This window comes from Gymnoscopelus braueri (assembly GCF_963280865.1).
Source record: "Gymnoscopelus braueri genome assembly, chromosome: 9".
Classification (NCBI taxonomy): Eukaryota; Metazoa; Chordata; class Actinopteri; order Myctophiformes; family Myctophidae; genus Gymnoscopelus; species Gymnoscopelus braueri.
Genome location: NC_137610.1, coordinates 44,284,582 through 44,301,610, shown reverse-complemented (window position 1 = coordinate 44,301,610; position 17,029 = coordinate 44,284,582). Strand labels below are relative to the sequence as shown.

Here is a 17,029-nt window from a genome sequence, read left to right as displayed (position 1 = left end):
GCACATCTCCCTCTGCCGCTTCATCTCCTTCCTTCTTCCTGCTTAATTTGTGGCGACGGTCCGAGGCGGAGCTCATCAGAGGGAACAACAGAGTTATAAATAATTACGCCTGGGGAAATTGGAAAGGTAGTCGTGCAGCGATGAGCGAGTCCTCGTCCCGCCCACTGCCGATCCAACAGCTGATTAAAAAGCACGGCCGAGGGGCTAATTCATTGGCCTTTAATTCAGATGGTCGTCTAATTATGTATAAGGACGTGGGTGTGTGTGTGTGTGTGTGTGTGTGTGTGTGTGTGTGTGTGTGTGTGTGTGTGTGTGTGTGTGTGTGTGTGTGTGGTGGTGGTGGTGGTGGAGGGGGGGTATAGGCTTTTTTGTGTCTGGTTTCTTCGAGGGGAATGGGGTAGGGTGGTGGGAGGAGTGGTGGAATGAGAGGGAGGGTGGCGAACGACAGAAATGCTCTCTAGGGAATTGCTCCTTCCCTCTATTTTCCCCGCATCATTATGCAGGCCCCTAACAAAGCCCTGATGAACAATTATATTTGTGCGGGTGGGGGGGGGCTTAGTGGCGGAGATGGGAAGGCAATTAACAGTTGCAAATGCAAGGCAACTCAGATAATCCAGCCATGTGCTTCAGCTCAAGATTGTTTTGGCCTGTTCAGCCCCCTCTGGTGGACAAATGTAAGGATCGAGTGACTTTGCACATATTCAAAGGCAGACTGACAGGCAATTAGTTTTGAATGAATTCATGTGATTCAAGTAAGTGAGTCACATGGACTGAGGTTGGGCCAATTTTATCTGGCCAGTCTGCCTGTGATTTTAAGGGAAATGTATTAGCAATTTCCCATTGAGAGATCAGTGTGCATCTGTCCACACCAGCTTTTTTTTGCGAGATTATAGCAGAGTAACTGTAGTTGCTGTAGAAATGCCTTGGTATTTCCAATCTTCAATCCTTGTGATCTTCAATCCTGTGGAGGAAACGGTGACACAATATTGTGTCACCGTTTCCTCCACAGTGGTACTGCACAAACCCAAAGCTTTCCCAGCTGTGTGGGAGTAAAGACTTGTAGATTTATGACACTAATGACAATGTCTCAAGTGGCACAGACACTGAAATGAGTCTCTTGGATTTGAAAACAAGCCCAGCCAAGGCCCAGGGTTGCAAAGTGAATCCCACAAGAACACAAAGGACAGAGGGACGAGCAAAGTGGAGGACATTTGTGGTAAACACTTTTTAGATGCCTTTTGCTGACATCGTGACAATGACACAGCAGAAAACCACAGCTTTAAACAGCTGTCTATAAATATATAACTCAAATAGCACAGATGCTATAACTATGGGCAGGATTTGAAAGCATTCTTAGAGTGCTGAAGCTGATATGTGACATTATGACTCAGACATATTGGTCGGATCGGCGGTGCAACGTGTGAGGGAACTATTCATTAGAAGCTCAAAAAGAAACACTAAGGGGTGATTATTCAAAAACATTCGTTTTTGCATTTTTGTTTTTTAAATTTCATATGAAAGTAGAACATCAGAGCTATAAAATTACGTATTACTTGTTTTGTATTGACTCAATAGTTTTGGAACTAAACTTTATAGAATGAATGTGAATTTAAAAAGAAACTGCCACAGAGAAAAACACCTTGAATGGTAAAATAGAGTCATTCACACTTTCTATTCAGACAATTCAGTAAGCTCTAAACCTGTCCCAGACTGCACTGCATGCAAGCCGTGGAATTTGCGGCGCAGTCGTTCCTTTGTATGGTCTATCTCTCTGTCTATATGGACCCTTTTCACAATTACGTCAGAGAGCAGGGTAACAAGCCTCAATGGCCTAGAGAAGGCCATCTTGTGAGATCTGCTGCTACAACAACACGGTATGACATCACATTGTTTTGATAAACAAACAGGAGGAATTCACCAACAATTAATTTCAAAAGGTAAAGTTAAGACTAATAATGTTAACGTATTTACTATTGTGTTTACTTGGTAATATTATCTGTCTTTTATAATTTGCTATTCTGAAACGGCCTTAGGGTTGAGAATGCTAGCACATGCTAGGTACGCTATGTGCATGTGTGAAACAAGTTTAGGTTACGCTTTGTTATCAACTTAATCAACTTAATCCAAGATCCATAATGAAGCCAATCAGTTATTAGACCCTGTTTTATTTTTTTATAAACCCCTTTTTGTCTCCGCCAGGCCGAAAGGCATGGCGAGAGAGTATGTTTTACCCCCTGTCCGTCCGTCCGTCCGTCCGTCCGTCCGTCTGTGGACAGCTAATCTCCCGCACCGCTGGCTTGATCGCAGCAAAACTGTGCACACACACTCCCTGGATGCCAGTTCAGAACCTCTGCCCCAATTGTTTCACATGGCCCTGTTATAGCGCCACCAGGAGGCTGCTTTTTGCAAAACACATTTTTTCACAGTACTCCTACATATTTTGTCCAAACGTCACGCAAATCGGTACACAGTATCTCTATAGTCAATAAACAAAAAGATTATTTCAGATTTTTCATATTCCATCCTGATTGGCTAAAAATGGCTTCCAAAGTTTGCAGGACTGCTCCGTTTTGAACAAAATGCCTCAAATTATGAACACAGCATGCAATTTCCGTGAAACTTTGCATGCACATTCCCACTATGCCGAGGAAGAAATGCCACTTGAGATTTTTCTAATGAGCCTCATGGTGGCGCTATAACAGCCCGATTCGTGTTTTTATCTATAACTGCACGAATCGGTGTAAAACTTTGTATGCGCACTCCCTAGAGGTCAAGGAAAAACCTTTGCCCTGCATTTTTCACATCTGCCTTTTATAGCGCCACCAGGTGGCCGACTTATCTAAAACATATTTCTTTACTTTACTCCTTCCGATTTTATCCAAATTTCACGCAAATCGGTACACATGATCTCTATAGTCATGTTTAATTTTTTATATTCCATTCCGATTGGCTAAAATTCACATCTAAAGTTTGCAGTAGTGGCCCGTTTTGAACAAAATGCTGTCAATCATGAACGCAGCGTCCGATTGCGGTCAAACTTTGCATGCACATTCACACTATGTTGAGGAACAAATGCTACCCTTTTAACATGTGCCTGTTATAGCGCCACCAGCAGGTCTAATATAGCAAAACATTTTTTTTGAACAAAATGCCTCAAATCACGAATGCAGTGTCCGATTGCCGTGCAAGGCCTAAGAAGAAATGGCACCCTTTTCACATTGGCCTATTATAGCGCCAACAGGAGGCCACAATAACCTACCTGACCTGGCGGAGACAAATTTACAACATTGACTTTAAAGGAAAGGCATGTTTTTAATCTTTTTATATGCACATTTGGTATTAAAAAATAAATGAATAAAAAGCTTCCATATGGTGGCTCAAAGCATAATCTGCAAACGAGGTTGATAGCAGTTGCTTGCGAACACACATTTAAGAAATCTTACCTAGGAACCATGGGGCATGCATACTGTAGGGATTAATGATGAACAACAAAAGCTGTACAGATTTATACATGTTATGAAATTCTGCCACAAGGCTTATAACTCAGGACATACAGAGTAGATGTTAAAAGGCAGTGTTTTTAAGTGCATAGTATTGTAGAAGTTTGAAATGCAAGTGCCACTAGGCTTCCCGGCACAGTAGGAATATGACATGTACTTCAGTAGCACAGGAACCTTTTCAGAAGAAGTGTAACCCATAGAGACATAGCAATGAGTGTTGGTGCTGTACAATGTTTTTACAATTCATCATATCAACAAAGTATTGGAATATAACCATGGATTACTGTGAGTGTAACACACAATATTTTTTATTTTATTTTGACTTATCACACAATCTTTCTCCTTGTAATTGTTTAGCTACACTAAATCAATGGCATCAGACTGCAGAAACACAAAACTGTAAACTGTAGAACACAAAGAAATCAAACTATCTAATGTTAGAGAATCATTTGAGAAACCTGAAGGTAATGATGATCCTCCTAATTTTTCTTCATTGAGCGGTGACAATGTCCTCTCAATGTCAATTCTTCATCAGCTACATACAGCCTGTGTTCCAAAACAACGTTTGGGAGAGTTACTGACTTTTATCTTAGAGTCCAGACGCTATAGCTGACAGCCGTAATATGGGAAAGTGGAAGTTTGCAGTCAGTACTAATGAAGAATATGGCCTAAAATATGTTTCGTTTACAAGACACAACGCTAACAAGTATAAGATGGATTTTACCACGAGGAGCTGATGCAATGAAAAGTCATCTGGAATTATTACTGAAGAAGGTCCAATGAAAGTTCATATTTATGCATTGTTTTATTTATGCCACATTGTTGGCCTTCTCTGTAAAACAGGAATGTGCAGTGCCTGTCATGGCTGGTCACATTTTGGTTTGTATTTTCTGTTTGTTCTGGTTGATGCTACCTCCTTAACCTAACTGTCACGTTGTGTATTTAGTAGACAGTACACACTTTGATTCATCTGATATGCACCGTGGGGTGTTAATAATTAACACAGTCATGACTATTAAAATCATGCAATTCTAAAGTAATTAAAAAAGTTTAGCTGCCGTTGCCGTATACCTTGAAAGGGGCGCTTGACAAAAAAATACAGAGTTATTATGCACATGGTCTCACACATCCAAAACCGGTTAGCAGTGTGACACAAATTCATTTAGGTTGACAGATTGAATTCCCCTCCAGTGATGGCATGAGAACACTTATTTCATGTAGCATTAAATACTGCTCATTGCAATGATCAAAATGGAATAAAATAGCATGGCCTGAAGCTTCACTGTGCGATGCTGGTGAGAACATATAGGCTATATATTCTTAGTACTGGTACTTCAATGAGGAAAGTTTATGCTGCAAACCAAAGGTTTATAAAAAAGAATTAGTCATAATTAATATATACTGTGTCAAATGTAGTGTTGACCCCATCAAATGTATATTTTATAGAGGATATAACCCCATAAATTAATTACATTCTGACGATCCACAGACAGGACCTTGACTTGGTGGTGTTAGGTGGTACTGAAGGGGTGAAATTATGTACTGTATATCCACCAAGCCAACCTACACAAACCATATAGACTATAGTACATCATAACGGTGCATCTCCATTTTTAGAAAAGGAATCTCAACGGCAGCGCATGGTTTGAGTCAGAAGCAGGGTGCGAGCATTGTTGACCGCTCACTCTCACCAGTGCTAGTATCAGCAGCATCATGCTGAGATGAATCATCGAGGCTAAGAGGAGGGAACAGTCACCTGGATATAACATTGGCGTTGGGGAGTTATTGAGGGGCAAGATGCTATCACTCACATGCCATTCTGATCGCTAAATCGTTTGAAGTAATAAGAGACATTCCTCCTTCTATGAGTTTGGACTGACCTGGATTGATTATTCCCTGGAGGGCCCAAGAGTTCAAAACTTTTAATCCATTCCAAGTTGATCAGATTTGAATGTTGTGTATTTCGAAACAAAAAAAAATCTTCATTGGGATCACTTTGTTATCCAATCTGTGATCATAGAATTATCTCAGAAAACATGGCAATAGAAAATATCAGAAGCATATAATAACATTCTTTTCGGTCTGTCTCTCCTTATTTGGCTCTGGCTTGAGACAATTCCCTGTTCCCTTTACAGAGGGAACAGCAAATGACCAATGAAGGTACTGTGGTCATTACCGTTGTCATATATCCAAGTGTTTGCCCTGAGTCTCATGTATACTTGGTCCCCTATGTCAAGCTGCAGAGTCATGCCATTGGTGGCTGTCAACCATGCGTTTCCCAACACATGGTTGTACACAGTAACAATCTGTACTCCATTCTTCATCAGTCGCAGGCCCATCGCGCGCGAAGATTGATTGTGGCCTGAAAAACTAAAGTAGTAAACCCCTCTTACTGGAGCCGTGAAAATACCTGTGGGAGATGGACAGGGTAGGACAAACATAAGTGTGACATAAATATACATTTTAGACCATTAACAATATCTTTTTGGCTTTCCATCTTAATTTCTGGGAATGATAAACAATTTAACAAATGCAAATCTACCCATTTGAGGATTGTAAGCCCCGCTGTTTGTGTAGACATCTTTGTAGGTTAATGTGATCTCGGTGTTGAAAGGTCCGATGTGGCCACCGGCGCCGCCAATTGATGCTCCAAAGGCCACCCGCCTCCCTGTAGTGAAATAAATGAAAATCAAAATCAAATGTAATATTTATTGCGAAGTACTTTTTACACATACCTAGATTTTGTCATCTGCATTTCATCCATCCCAACTATTAGGAGAAATGGTCAAGTAATTACCGTACCTTAACTCTTACCTCAGGTACTTAACACACCAGATACATACATATGAACAGAAGTGCACGCCCACATTCCATAAAATGTCATATAGTTAGGGGCAGAAGAATAATGTTCATAAAACTGCAATTTTCATTGGCCCCTGGAGGCTTAATTTCTTCACATAAAAACTTTTATCCAACTGGGTTTGTAGATATTGTGTAGAAAGTTTTGTTCAGATTGCTCAAGATGTTCTCTCAATGGTTGTGAATTTTGTTTCTCACCAGTTTTTCATGACCCTCTACCATACCATACAATATTTGTAAAAAGAAACGACTGCCCGGTTTGGCCTTGAGCGGCGGAAGAAGAAGAAGAAAACTAAGAAAAACAAAAGGGGTCCTACACACTATGTGCTTGGCCTTATGACTTATAGACATGTTACTTTGCCAGGTTCTATAGACAGAGGACATTTCTTGCTACATCAGGTGTAACATTTAATAACTAAAGGTAAAGTTATAATACCTGCATTGTGTCTCTTGACCTCCTCCATTTCACTCTCAGTGTTGTTGAGTCTCATTTCTAGGGTGTTCAGCTGAGCAAGAAGGGCTGAAATCATCCCAGCATTAGCATTACATTAACCCTGCAAGACCCGCTGTTGTAATAATACAACATTTGTATTTTATCAAAGAAAGTGTATAAATCATTTGTTATTTTTTCACCTAAACATCATCATTGGATCCTATTGTTTAGACTTGCTATGTCATTGGCCAGGATATTTGCATATAAATACCCCCCACAGAGGCAGGAAACGTCACAACTTGAAAATCCTTGAAGGAAGAAAAATCTATTTTTCACTGGACAGGATCCCTCACAAAAAGTAAAATGTCTGTAGCCTACAATTTTTTTGGGTGATCATTAGAATGTCTAGAACATGTACATATGTTGCATTGCTATTTGCTACCACCATGACCCAATGTTGTAAAAATACAACATTGGGTCATGGTGGTAGCAAATAGCAATGCACCTGTTCATCTGGAAAAGTGGAGTGGAGTATTATTAGTTTTCACAATACATTTATACAGTTTTATGTGTATTTTCCCCTATATACTGCATTAGCTTATAACATTTCCTTGCCTATAATGTTTTAGCAAAACATTTTGGTAATGTTTGTGATTAGCAATCAGTGTATGGTAATTGTTCATATGGGAGTCGCCCAGTTAAGACTCTCATCATTGTTCATGTGATGGGTGTTGGGGATTGCCCACTTACAGCCATCCTCAATCACTTTGTTAGGCTAAGCACCATCAATGATGATGGTGCTTAGCCTTTGTGAGGATAAGCAAAGCACAATAGGTTCCTGGTACCAGTGCCAAAGAAGAAGAACCCCAGTGTTCTGAATGACTTTAGACCGGTGGCCTTGACATCCCACATAATGAAGACCATGGAAAGACTGGTGCTAGCACACATGAGGCCCCTGGTGAAGACATTCTTAGACCCCTTGCAGTTTGCCTACGAGGCAGACATTGGTGTGGAAGACGCCATCATCTACCTGCTACACAGAGCATACTCCCTTGTAGATGAGCCTGGCAGCACTGTGAGGGTCATGTTTTTTGACTTCTCCAGTGCTTTCAACACCATACAGCCCTTACTACTTGCCGATAAGCTGCTGAGGATGCAGGTGGACACTCCCATTGTCTCCTGGATCACAGACTATCTGACCAACAGGCCACAGTTTGTGCGGCTGCAAGGATGTGTGTCAGACTGGGTGGTGAGTAACATTGGCGCCCCCCAGGGGACAGTTCTGGCTCCCTTCCTCTTTAGTCTCTACACCTCAGATTTCAGGCACAATACAGCTACTTGCCATTTGCAGAAGTATGCAGATGATTCTGCTATTGTGGCACGTGTCAGTGGAGGCCATGAGATGGAGTACAGAGGACTGGTTAACAGCTTTGTTCAGTGGTGTAAACAGAACCACCTGTTACTCAACATTGCCAAAACAAAGGAGATCGTGGTGGATTTTAGGAGGAAGGGGGCTCCCCCCCTGTCTCCTGTTTCCATTGAGGGAGAGGATGTGGAGGTGGTCCAGAGCTACAAATATCTGGGCGTGCAATTGGACAACAAACTGGACTGGACTGGGAACACAGATGTCTTATACAAGAAGGGCCAGAGCCGGCTTTATTTCCTGAGGAGGCTCAGCTCCTTTGGTGTGTGTAGGACTCTGTTGAACATGTTCTACCAATCAGTGGTGGCCAGCGCAGTGCTGTATGCGGTGGTATGTTGGGGGGGTAATATCAAGGAAGGCGACAGCAGGAGGCCGAATAGGCTTATCAAGAAAGCTGGATCTGTCCTTGGTACCACCTTGAATACTGTGGAGGAGGTGGCCAATAGCAGTATGAAGACTAAACTCCTGGCCATCATGGACAATCCCTCCCACCCCCTACATGACACTGTGAAAGGGCAGAAAAGCTCCTTTAGCAACAGACTGTTACACCCAAGTTGCAAGAAGGAGCGCTATAGGAGATCTTTTCTGCCTACAGCAATAAGACTGTACAACTCCACATCTGGTTGGCTTGATCAGGTTGTTTAGGATGAGGGCTGTGGGATGCAAGCTATCGGACTTTTTAGTAGTGTTTGGTCTGTCAATTGTCATTTTTTAATATTGTAGGTTGACTATGCTTAGATGCCTATTTTAGATGTTTTCTATTACTATAATGTGTTTTTATTGATGTCTCTATGAGAGTTGCTGTAACACCTTAATTTCCCCTCTGGGATGAATAAAGTACCTACCTACCTACCTACCTACCTAGGTTGGCCAGACAGTATTGTGCGACTTGTGAAATATGTACCTGCAGTGAGATGTGCTACTAATGTACTAAAGGTATGTCTTTATTTTCATTTCAGAATGCCACAAGCAAGGAGAGAGCCTTGCTTCACTGCAAGGGATGTGTTGGACATTGTAATGAATGGAGAGAGTGATGTGGACATCGACTAAAATAAAATAAATCTGAAAAATATGGCTTATTGATGTTATTATGCATAATGTACTGTTCTGAGGCCAAATATGATTCATAATGTATACTGTTCAAAATAAGGCCAAATTGCGTAATAATAAACCATAACCATATAAATGAACCCTTAAGTTGTTTTAGTGAAGTATATAGACATTTGCCATGTTATTCTGACAGTGAGTAAAAATGGCCTATAGGAAATTCTGCTACCCGTTAGACCCAATGTTGTAATATTACAACATTTCAATAAAACCTTACGAAAACATTTTTTTTTAAAAACATTATATTTTCCTCTCCAAAGTACTCCTACAACACCATCTGAAAGGTTGACATTTTAAAACATAACATTATTTTGAGTGGTTAATGTGATTTGACCCAATCATAAAGCTTCCCCTTCTCAACTATGTGGATCTAATATAAATTGCATTTCAGACACACACACACACACACACACACACACACACACACACACACACACACACACACACACACACACACACACACACACACATACACACACACATCCGTTAACTTACAAACTTTAAATGAGAATTTGGTCAGAATGTATTGAGAGGATAGTCCCTTGAGATGCAGCATCTCATTTTAGAGGGGGTCCTATACACATAAGTAAAACATGACATACAACAGATACACACACACATATATATATATATATATATTTGAAATATATATATACTATACACAGTATATGTGTGTGTGTGTGTGTGTGTGTGTGTGTGTGTGTGTGTGTGTGTGTGTGTGTGTGTGTGTGTGTGTTAAATTACCTTCCTCAATCTCAGTGCCGCTCACCTTGACCAACACTGCAGAGAAATATCACAGACAAAGTTACGTTAAAACATCAAAAAACATCTCAGCATTTAGTTGTACAAGTTGAACTGCAAAATCTAGCAGCAGTGTGTTTAAATTTTTTTCTCTCTATTGATATAATAGTAGAAAAAGCATTGCATATAGTCCAGTCATCTACTTGTTATGAATAAATGGAAAGCATTGCTTGTTGTCGTATACTTGTAATAAATACATGCATTGCATATAGTCCAGTAATCTACTTGTAAAAAAATTATAAAAAGGATTGGATATAGTCCAGTCATCTACATGTTACATCTACATATTGTGTTATTTATAAAAGAAACTGTGCTATAGCATACAAAGCACACAGAAATCACCTTCCGCATTCAGAGGCTGTTTGAAGCTAAAGAGAGCCGGTATAGGTTACAGGGTACTTAAAACAACTAGGGCCAGAACAAATTAAAAAGCAATGTGTATCTGCAAAAGCGATAAAAATATGGAATGGCTGTGAAAATTATTGAAAAACGTGTAGCTTTGCAAATTTTGAAAAAAAAAATATGGTATTAAATTCATTATAAAACGTTAATATAATAAACTAGAGGTCCGGGCGCCCGGCCAGCTAGCCGCACACGGGGCTCTAGTGAGGGCGTGCTTATTTTGGGGTACCAAAATCATGGGATAAAAATTTCCAAAAGAAAGTTACAAAAATAATAATAATGTAAACAAAATAAATAGATGAGGGACCCCCAGTGTTGAGACCCCTGCGGACCCCCGTGAAACATGGCGGACCCCTTCGGCTGTTTTTTTTTCTTTCATGAAGGTGGTTGCTTGTTTCTGGCGCACATCTGGCAACACTGACATCTGCTTGTCTTTTGGCAACGTGGCAACCCAGATGCCGAGTCGTGTGTTGGTGTGGGGAGATTACAAAATGAATGACGGACATATTACCGTTAGTGTGGTGTGATAGAGACATGACTAAAGTGAAAGCAACGGCGTGGGTCGAACAAAAAGGTAAGCAAGAGCGGGGCTTGAAGCGAAGGACGCGCTTCTGTTGTTGTTGTTGTGGCGATGCAGAGATTTCAATGGCCGCCGCGTCGTGTTGCTTCGGCTGTGGCCGTCGGCGTTCGGTGGTGCGCATGGTAAACGGTGCGAAAGTGTTTCCCCGTCCGTTGTGGTCGTAATGTGGTGAGTAGAATGAATTATGTTCCGTTGAGGCAAATGTGTAGTGAGCAATGAGAAGTACCCTACGCCACCCGTAAATTCAGCGCGCACGTTGTGGCTGGTGTTGTGGTGAGATGTCATATGTAGTTGTTGTGTTTAGTCCAAATCAATGCTGTGGGTATGCCGTCAGCGGCGAGAGGTCCAAATGCATGGAGTGGGTGTGGCGTCAGCAGCGGAAGTAACTTTCTCCTTTATATAGGTAGATTATGTAATTTTTACAAAAATATAGAAATATTGTCTTTGTTTTGTCTAAACTGATTGATGATTCTACAATTTATTTATGTTTTATATAGCTTATTTAAAGTAAGAAGGGTACTAGGCATATAAGCTAGCTTCAGCCTACACCTTTTCTGTCTAGCAGTTTAGTGCTGTTTTGTGTTTGTGTTGTTGTATGAAGTGTCATATTTGAATGTATTGAGAGGATAGCCCCTTGAGATGCAGCATCTCATTTTAGAGGGGGTCCTATACACATAAGTAAAACATGACATACAATACAGATACACGCACGCACGCACGCACGCACGCACGCACGCACGCACGCACGCACGCACGCACACACACACACACACACACACACACACACACACACACACACACACACACACACACACACACACACACACACACACAAGAAGGTAAGCCTATACCTATACAATGGGCCTGAGGTGGCTGCGTCCCTAAACAAAGACCTGGAAAACATCCGAAAGTGGGCTGCCGCCTGGAAGGTCACTTTCGAGCCCAGCAAGTGCAAGGCTATAATACTGTCCAGAAAGAGGAACCCATCTCGCCCAGATATCTTCTTTGGGACCGCTAAAATCAAACTCAGCGAGCAGATGGAGATTCTGGGTCTTTGCATAGACTGTATACTGACGTGGACTAGCCATCTGTCCAACATCTCTAAACGTGCTGGACAACGTCTTGGAGCACTACGTAAGCTGGCCAACAAGCTTGATGCTAAAGGCAGAGCCAACATCTATAAGACCCAGGTCAGGAGTATTATGGAGTACTCCTGCCTAGCCTGGATGAATGCCTCTCAGACCACTCTCAGGCAGCTGGACATGATCCAAAAAAAGGCTCTAAAGATCATCGGGGTGGATGAGGACCTTGCCCTACAGCAATATGCCATCAGTAAGCTGAGTCATCGTCGAACAGTTGCAGCAACAACTGTTCTTTATAAGATGCACACTCTCAGCTGTCCAGTGGATCTCAAAGCACTGCTACCCCAAGCTCACATCCCAGGTCGTATCACCCGGAGGGTACTACCAAGCCACGCTCTGGCCATCCTCAAGTCAAACACCAAATGCCTTGATAGGAGCTTTCTCCACCCTGCTATCACAACATGGAACAGCCTTCCCCCTGCGGTTGTTGGAGACATTACATCAAGTAGTATGCCTTTAAGAAGAGGCTGAACAAACACCTCCTCAGTAGTATGTGACTATAATCCCATGAAGCTCAACGATATTAAATCATCAAACATTCAGTTTATACATACCCCTGACTGAGTAGCTGCAGATCAGTGATAGGTTCTTTGAATGTTTTTTTCATAAAGCCTGTAGGCTATCTGCAATCTAAATCTAAAAATATTGAGTTATAATACCTGCATTGTGTCTCTTGACCTCCTCCATTTCACTCTCAGTGGCGTTGAGCCTCATTTCTAGGGTGTTCAGCTGAGCAAGGAGGGCTGAAATCATCCCAGCATTAGCATTACATCATTAATAGTTTACATTTAAAACATAACATTATTTTGAGTGGTTAATGTGATTTGACCCAATCATAAAGCTTCCCCTTCTCAATTATGTGGATCTAATATAAATTGCATTTCAGACACACACACACACACGCACGCACGCACGCGCACACGCACACACACACACACACACACACACACACGAGAAGGTAAGCCTATACCTGCACTACTCAGATTGAGTCTTGTCAGTCACCCAAAGCATATATATATATATATATATTAGGGGTGGGACGATATATCGATATCGCGATATATCGCGATACTTTCTCCAGCGATAACTAATCGATATACTGCCGAAAAATATCGATATTCATTTTTTTTTTTTTTTTAAGTTTGTGATACGTTGTTTTTCCTTCTCTGTATTTGTGTAATGATGATTTTGAACTGTTTGGTGCTATTTTATGTGTTTATGAATTGAATACAAGGACTATCGTGATATATCGTTGGTGAAATTTCATGCAATATATCGTGATATCGCAATATATAGATATGTTCAGATATCGTGATATATCGTTGGTGAAATTTCTTGCAATATATATTGAATATCGTGATATCGCAATATATCGAATATCGTAGAATATCGTGATATATATTGTTATCGTGGGCCTAATATCGTGGTATCGAGGTACCCATATCGTCCCACCCCTAATATATATATATATATATATATTTGAAAAAAATATATATATTTTTTTTTATATGTGTGTATTACCTTCCTCCATCTCAGTGCCGCTCACCTTGACCAACACTGCAGAGAAATATCACAGACAAAGTTACGTTAAAACATCAAAAAACATCTCAGCCTTTAGTTGTACAAGTTGAACTCCAAAATCTAGCAGCAGTGTGTTTAATTGTTTTTCTCTCTATTGATATAATAGTAGAAAATGCATTGCATATAGTCCAGTCATCTACTTGTTATGAATAAATGAAAAGCATTGCATGTAGTCCAGTCATCTACTTGTAATAAATACATGCATTGCATATAGTCCAGTAATCTACTTGTAAAAAAATGTATAAAAAGGATTGCATATAGTCCAGTCATCTACATGTTACATCTACATATTGTGTTATTTATAAAAGAAACTGTGCTATTAGCATACAAAGCACACAGAAATCACCTTCCGCATTCAGAGGCTGTTTGAAGCTAAAGAGAGCCGGTATAGGTTGAGGGGAACAAATACGGGGTACTTAAAACAACTAGGGCCAGAACAAATTAAAAAGCAATGTGTATCTGCAAAAGCGATAAAAATATGGAATGGCTGTGAACATTTTTGAAAACGTGTAGCTTTGCACATTTTGAAAAAATGAATAAGGTATTAAATTCATTATAAAACGTTAATATAATAAATTATGTAATATTTACAAAAATATACAAATATTGTCTTTGTTCTGTCTAAACTGATTGATGATTCTACAATTTATTTATGTTTTATATAGCTTATTTAAAGTAAGAAGGGTACTAGGCATATAAGCTAGCTTCAGCCTAACTTGGGCCCAGTGGGGCTACCTAACTTGGGCCCAGTGGGGCTACCTAACTTGTGCCCAGTGGGGCTACCTAATTTTTGCCCAGTGGGGCTACCTAACTTGGGCCCAGTGGGGCTACGTAACTTGGGCCCAGGGGGCTACCTAACTTGGGCCCAGTGGGGCTACGTAACTTGGGCCCAGGGGGCTACCTAACTTGGGCCCAGGGGGCTACCCAACTTGGGCCCAGGGGGCTACCTAACTTGGGACCAGGGCTACCTAACTTGGGCCCAGGGGGCTACCTAACTTGGGCCCAGGGGGCTACCTAACTTGGGACCAGGGGGGCTACCTAACTTGGGCCCAGGGGGGCTACCTAACTTGGGCCCAGGGGGGCTACCTAACTTGGGCGCAGTGGGGCTACCTAACTTGGGCCCAGGGGGGCTACCTAACTTGGGCCCAGGGGGGCTATCTAACTTGGGCCCAGGGGGGCTATCTAACTTGGGCCCAGGGGTGCTACCCAACTTGGGTGCAGTGGGGCTACCTAACTTGTGCCCAGTGGGGCTACCTAACTTGTGCCCAGGGGGGCTACCTAACTTGGGCCCAGTGGGGCTGCTGGCCCTGTCAGGGCTGGAGAGTGGGCTGGTCAGTCTAGCTTAGCAACCTGGCTAGCTCTGAAGCTGTATGATCATGATCTATTCAATTAAACAGTGTCAATCCTTCATCCTTGTGGAATATATTTTTTCTCAATATAATTGGTGAATACTTACCGTGAACTCCAACTGTGATTCCAGCCAATAGGAGGAGACCTAGCAGACCCACAGCGACCACAGGAAACCTGGAGCTGCACTTCCTCTCTGAAGAAACTGAAGGGACTGTGGACACGAAGCACAGTGTACCAGTAAGTTCAGCTCAGCTGTGTGTGTGTGTGTGTGTGTGTGTGTGTGTGTGTGTGTGTGTGTGTGTGTGCGTGTGCGTGCGTGCGTGCGTGCGTGCGTGCGTGCGTGCGTGTGGGTGGCCACCAGCAGAACCTCAGAAAGGAGGACTTTCGTCGGGCACATGTATTATAGCCTATGTAGCATTATGTATTATAGCCGCGGACCCCCTTCTCAAAATATTTTGAGCCAGGGACCCCCCAAGATTATTCCAGATTTTATACACCCGCCCCTCTATACACGAAATCAGGAACGTTGGTGCAGCCTATGTGAGGGTAAACCTCAATGCTCTTTTCGAGAATAAATAAAGGCTTCAATCAACCTCAAGTGTCTCAAACTAGATAAGAAGACCTTTATTGTTAGAAGAATGCATTAAGGATCATGTAAAGAGTGCTGCGTTCATCCCTATAGCTGTGCAGAAACCTGTTTATTAATGGCAATGTTACAGTACAGTATAACATGTATTCACATTTACATGCAATTGTGTCAATCAATCAATCTCATCGTTGATGATGTAATGTCACTAACCCTGACCCTTTAATAACATATCTTACCAGACTGCAGTATCTACCTGTATATGTGGATGGTTTTAATAACATATCTTACCAGACTGCAGTATCTACCTGTATATGTGGTTGGTTTTAATAACATATCTTACCAGACTGCAGTATCTACCTGTATATGTGGATGGTTTTAATAGCATATCTTACCAGACTGCAGTATCTACCTGTATATGTGGATGGTTTTAATAACATATCTTACCAGACTGCAGTATCTACCTGTATATGTGGATGGTTTTAATAGCATATCTTACCAGACTGCAGTATCTACCTGTATATGTGGATGGTTTTAATAACATATCTTACCAGACTGCAGTATCTACCTGTATATATGGATGGTTTTAATAACATATCTTACCAGACTGCAGTATCTACCTGTATATATGGATGGTTTTAATAACATATCTTACCAGACTGCAGTATCTACCTGTATATGTGGATGGTTTTAATAACATATCTTACCAGACTGCAGTATCTACCTGTATATGTGGATGGTTTTAATAACATATCTTACCAGACTGCAGTATCTACCTGTATATGTGGATGGTTTTAATAACATATCTTACCAGACTGCAGTATCTACCTGTATATATGGATGGTTTTAATAACATATCTTACCAGACTGCAGTATCTACCTGTATATATGGATGGTTTTAATAACATATCTTACCAGACTGCAGTATGTTGTGTGGCTGTTGCTCCTGAGATGGAGTGTTGTTCTGGAAATTCTCATAGTTCACACCACCTGTCTCTTCCATCTCTATGTTTTCAGAGTCTAATCTTAATGACTTAGATTATAAAGTGATACGGTCCACTCCTTTACACACACTGAATAAAAGTGTTGCGTCGTCTCTCCTTTATGTCTTTGACTCTCTTCCTCTTTTTCTGGTGTGTTCCTCCCTCACGCTTAGAAACTTTTTTTTTTTTTTTTAATGTTTGGTTGTTGTTTTCAGAGAGTCACATAATTATCTAACTCCACCGATCTGTGTAAAACTTTGTATGAGCACTCCCTAGATGCCA

The 17,029-nt window shown here is 41.3% G+C and overlaps 1 protein-coding gene across 1 annotated transcript; it reads right to left on the bottom strand.

Moving 5' to 3' along the window:
- Positions 1–4,847: 4,847 nt before the first annotated feature.
- Positions 4,848–16,813, bottom strand: LOC308091862 (uncharacterized protein). Its single transcript, XM_080437603.1, has 8 exons — positions 16,680–16,813; positions 15,285–15,389; positions 13,769–13,804; positions 12,907–12,990; positions 10,067–10,102; positions 6,796–6,879; positions 6,043–6,168; positions 4,848–5,910 (listed from the first exon to the last, which is right to left on the bottom strand). Exons 1-8 carry the CDS (start codon positions 16,765–16,767, stop codon positions 5,630–5,632), a joined length of 840 nt encoding a protein of 279 aa, XP_080293729.1. The 5' UTR covers positions 16,768–16,813; the 3' UTR covers positions 4,848–5,629.
- Between the last annotated feature and the right edge of the window lie 216 nt (positions 16,814–17,029).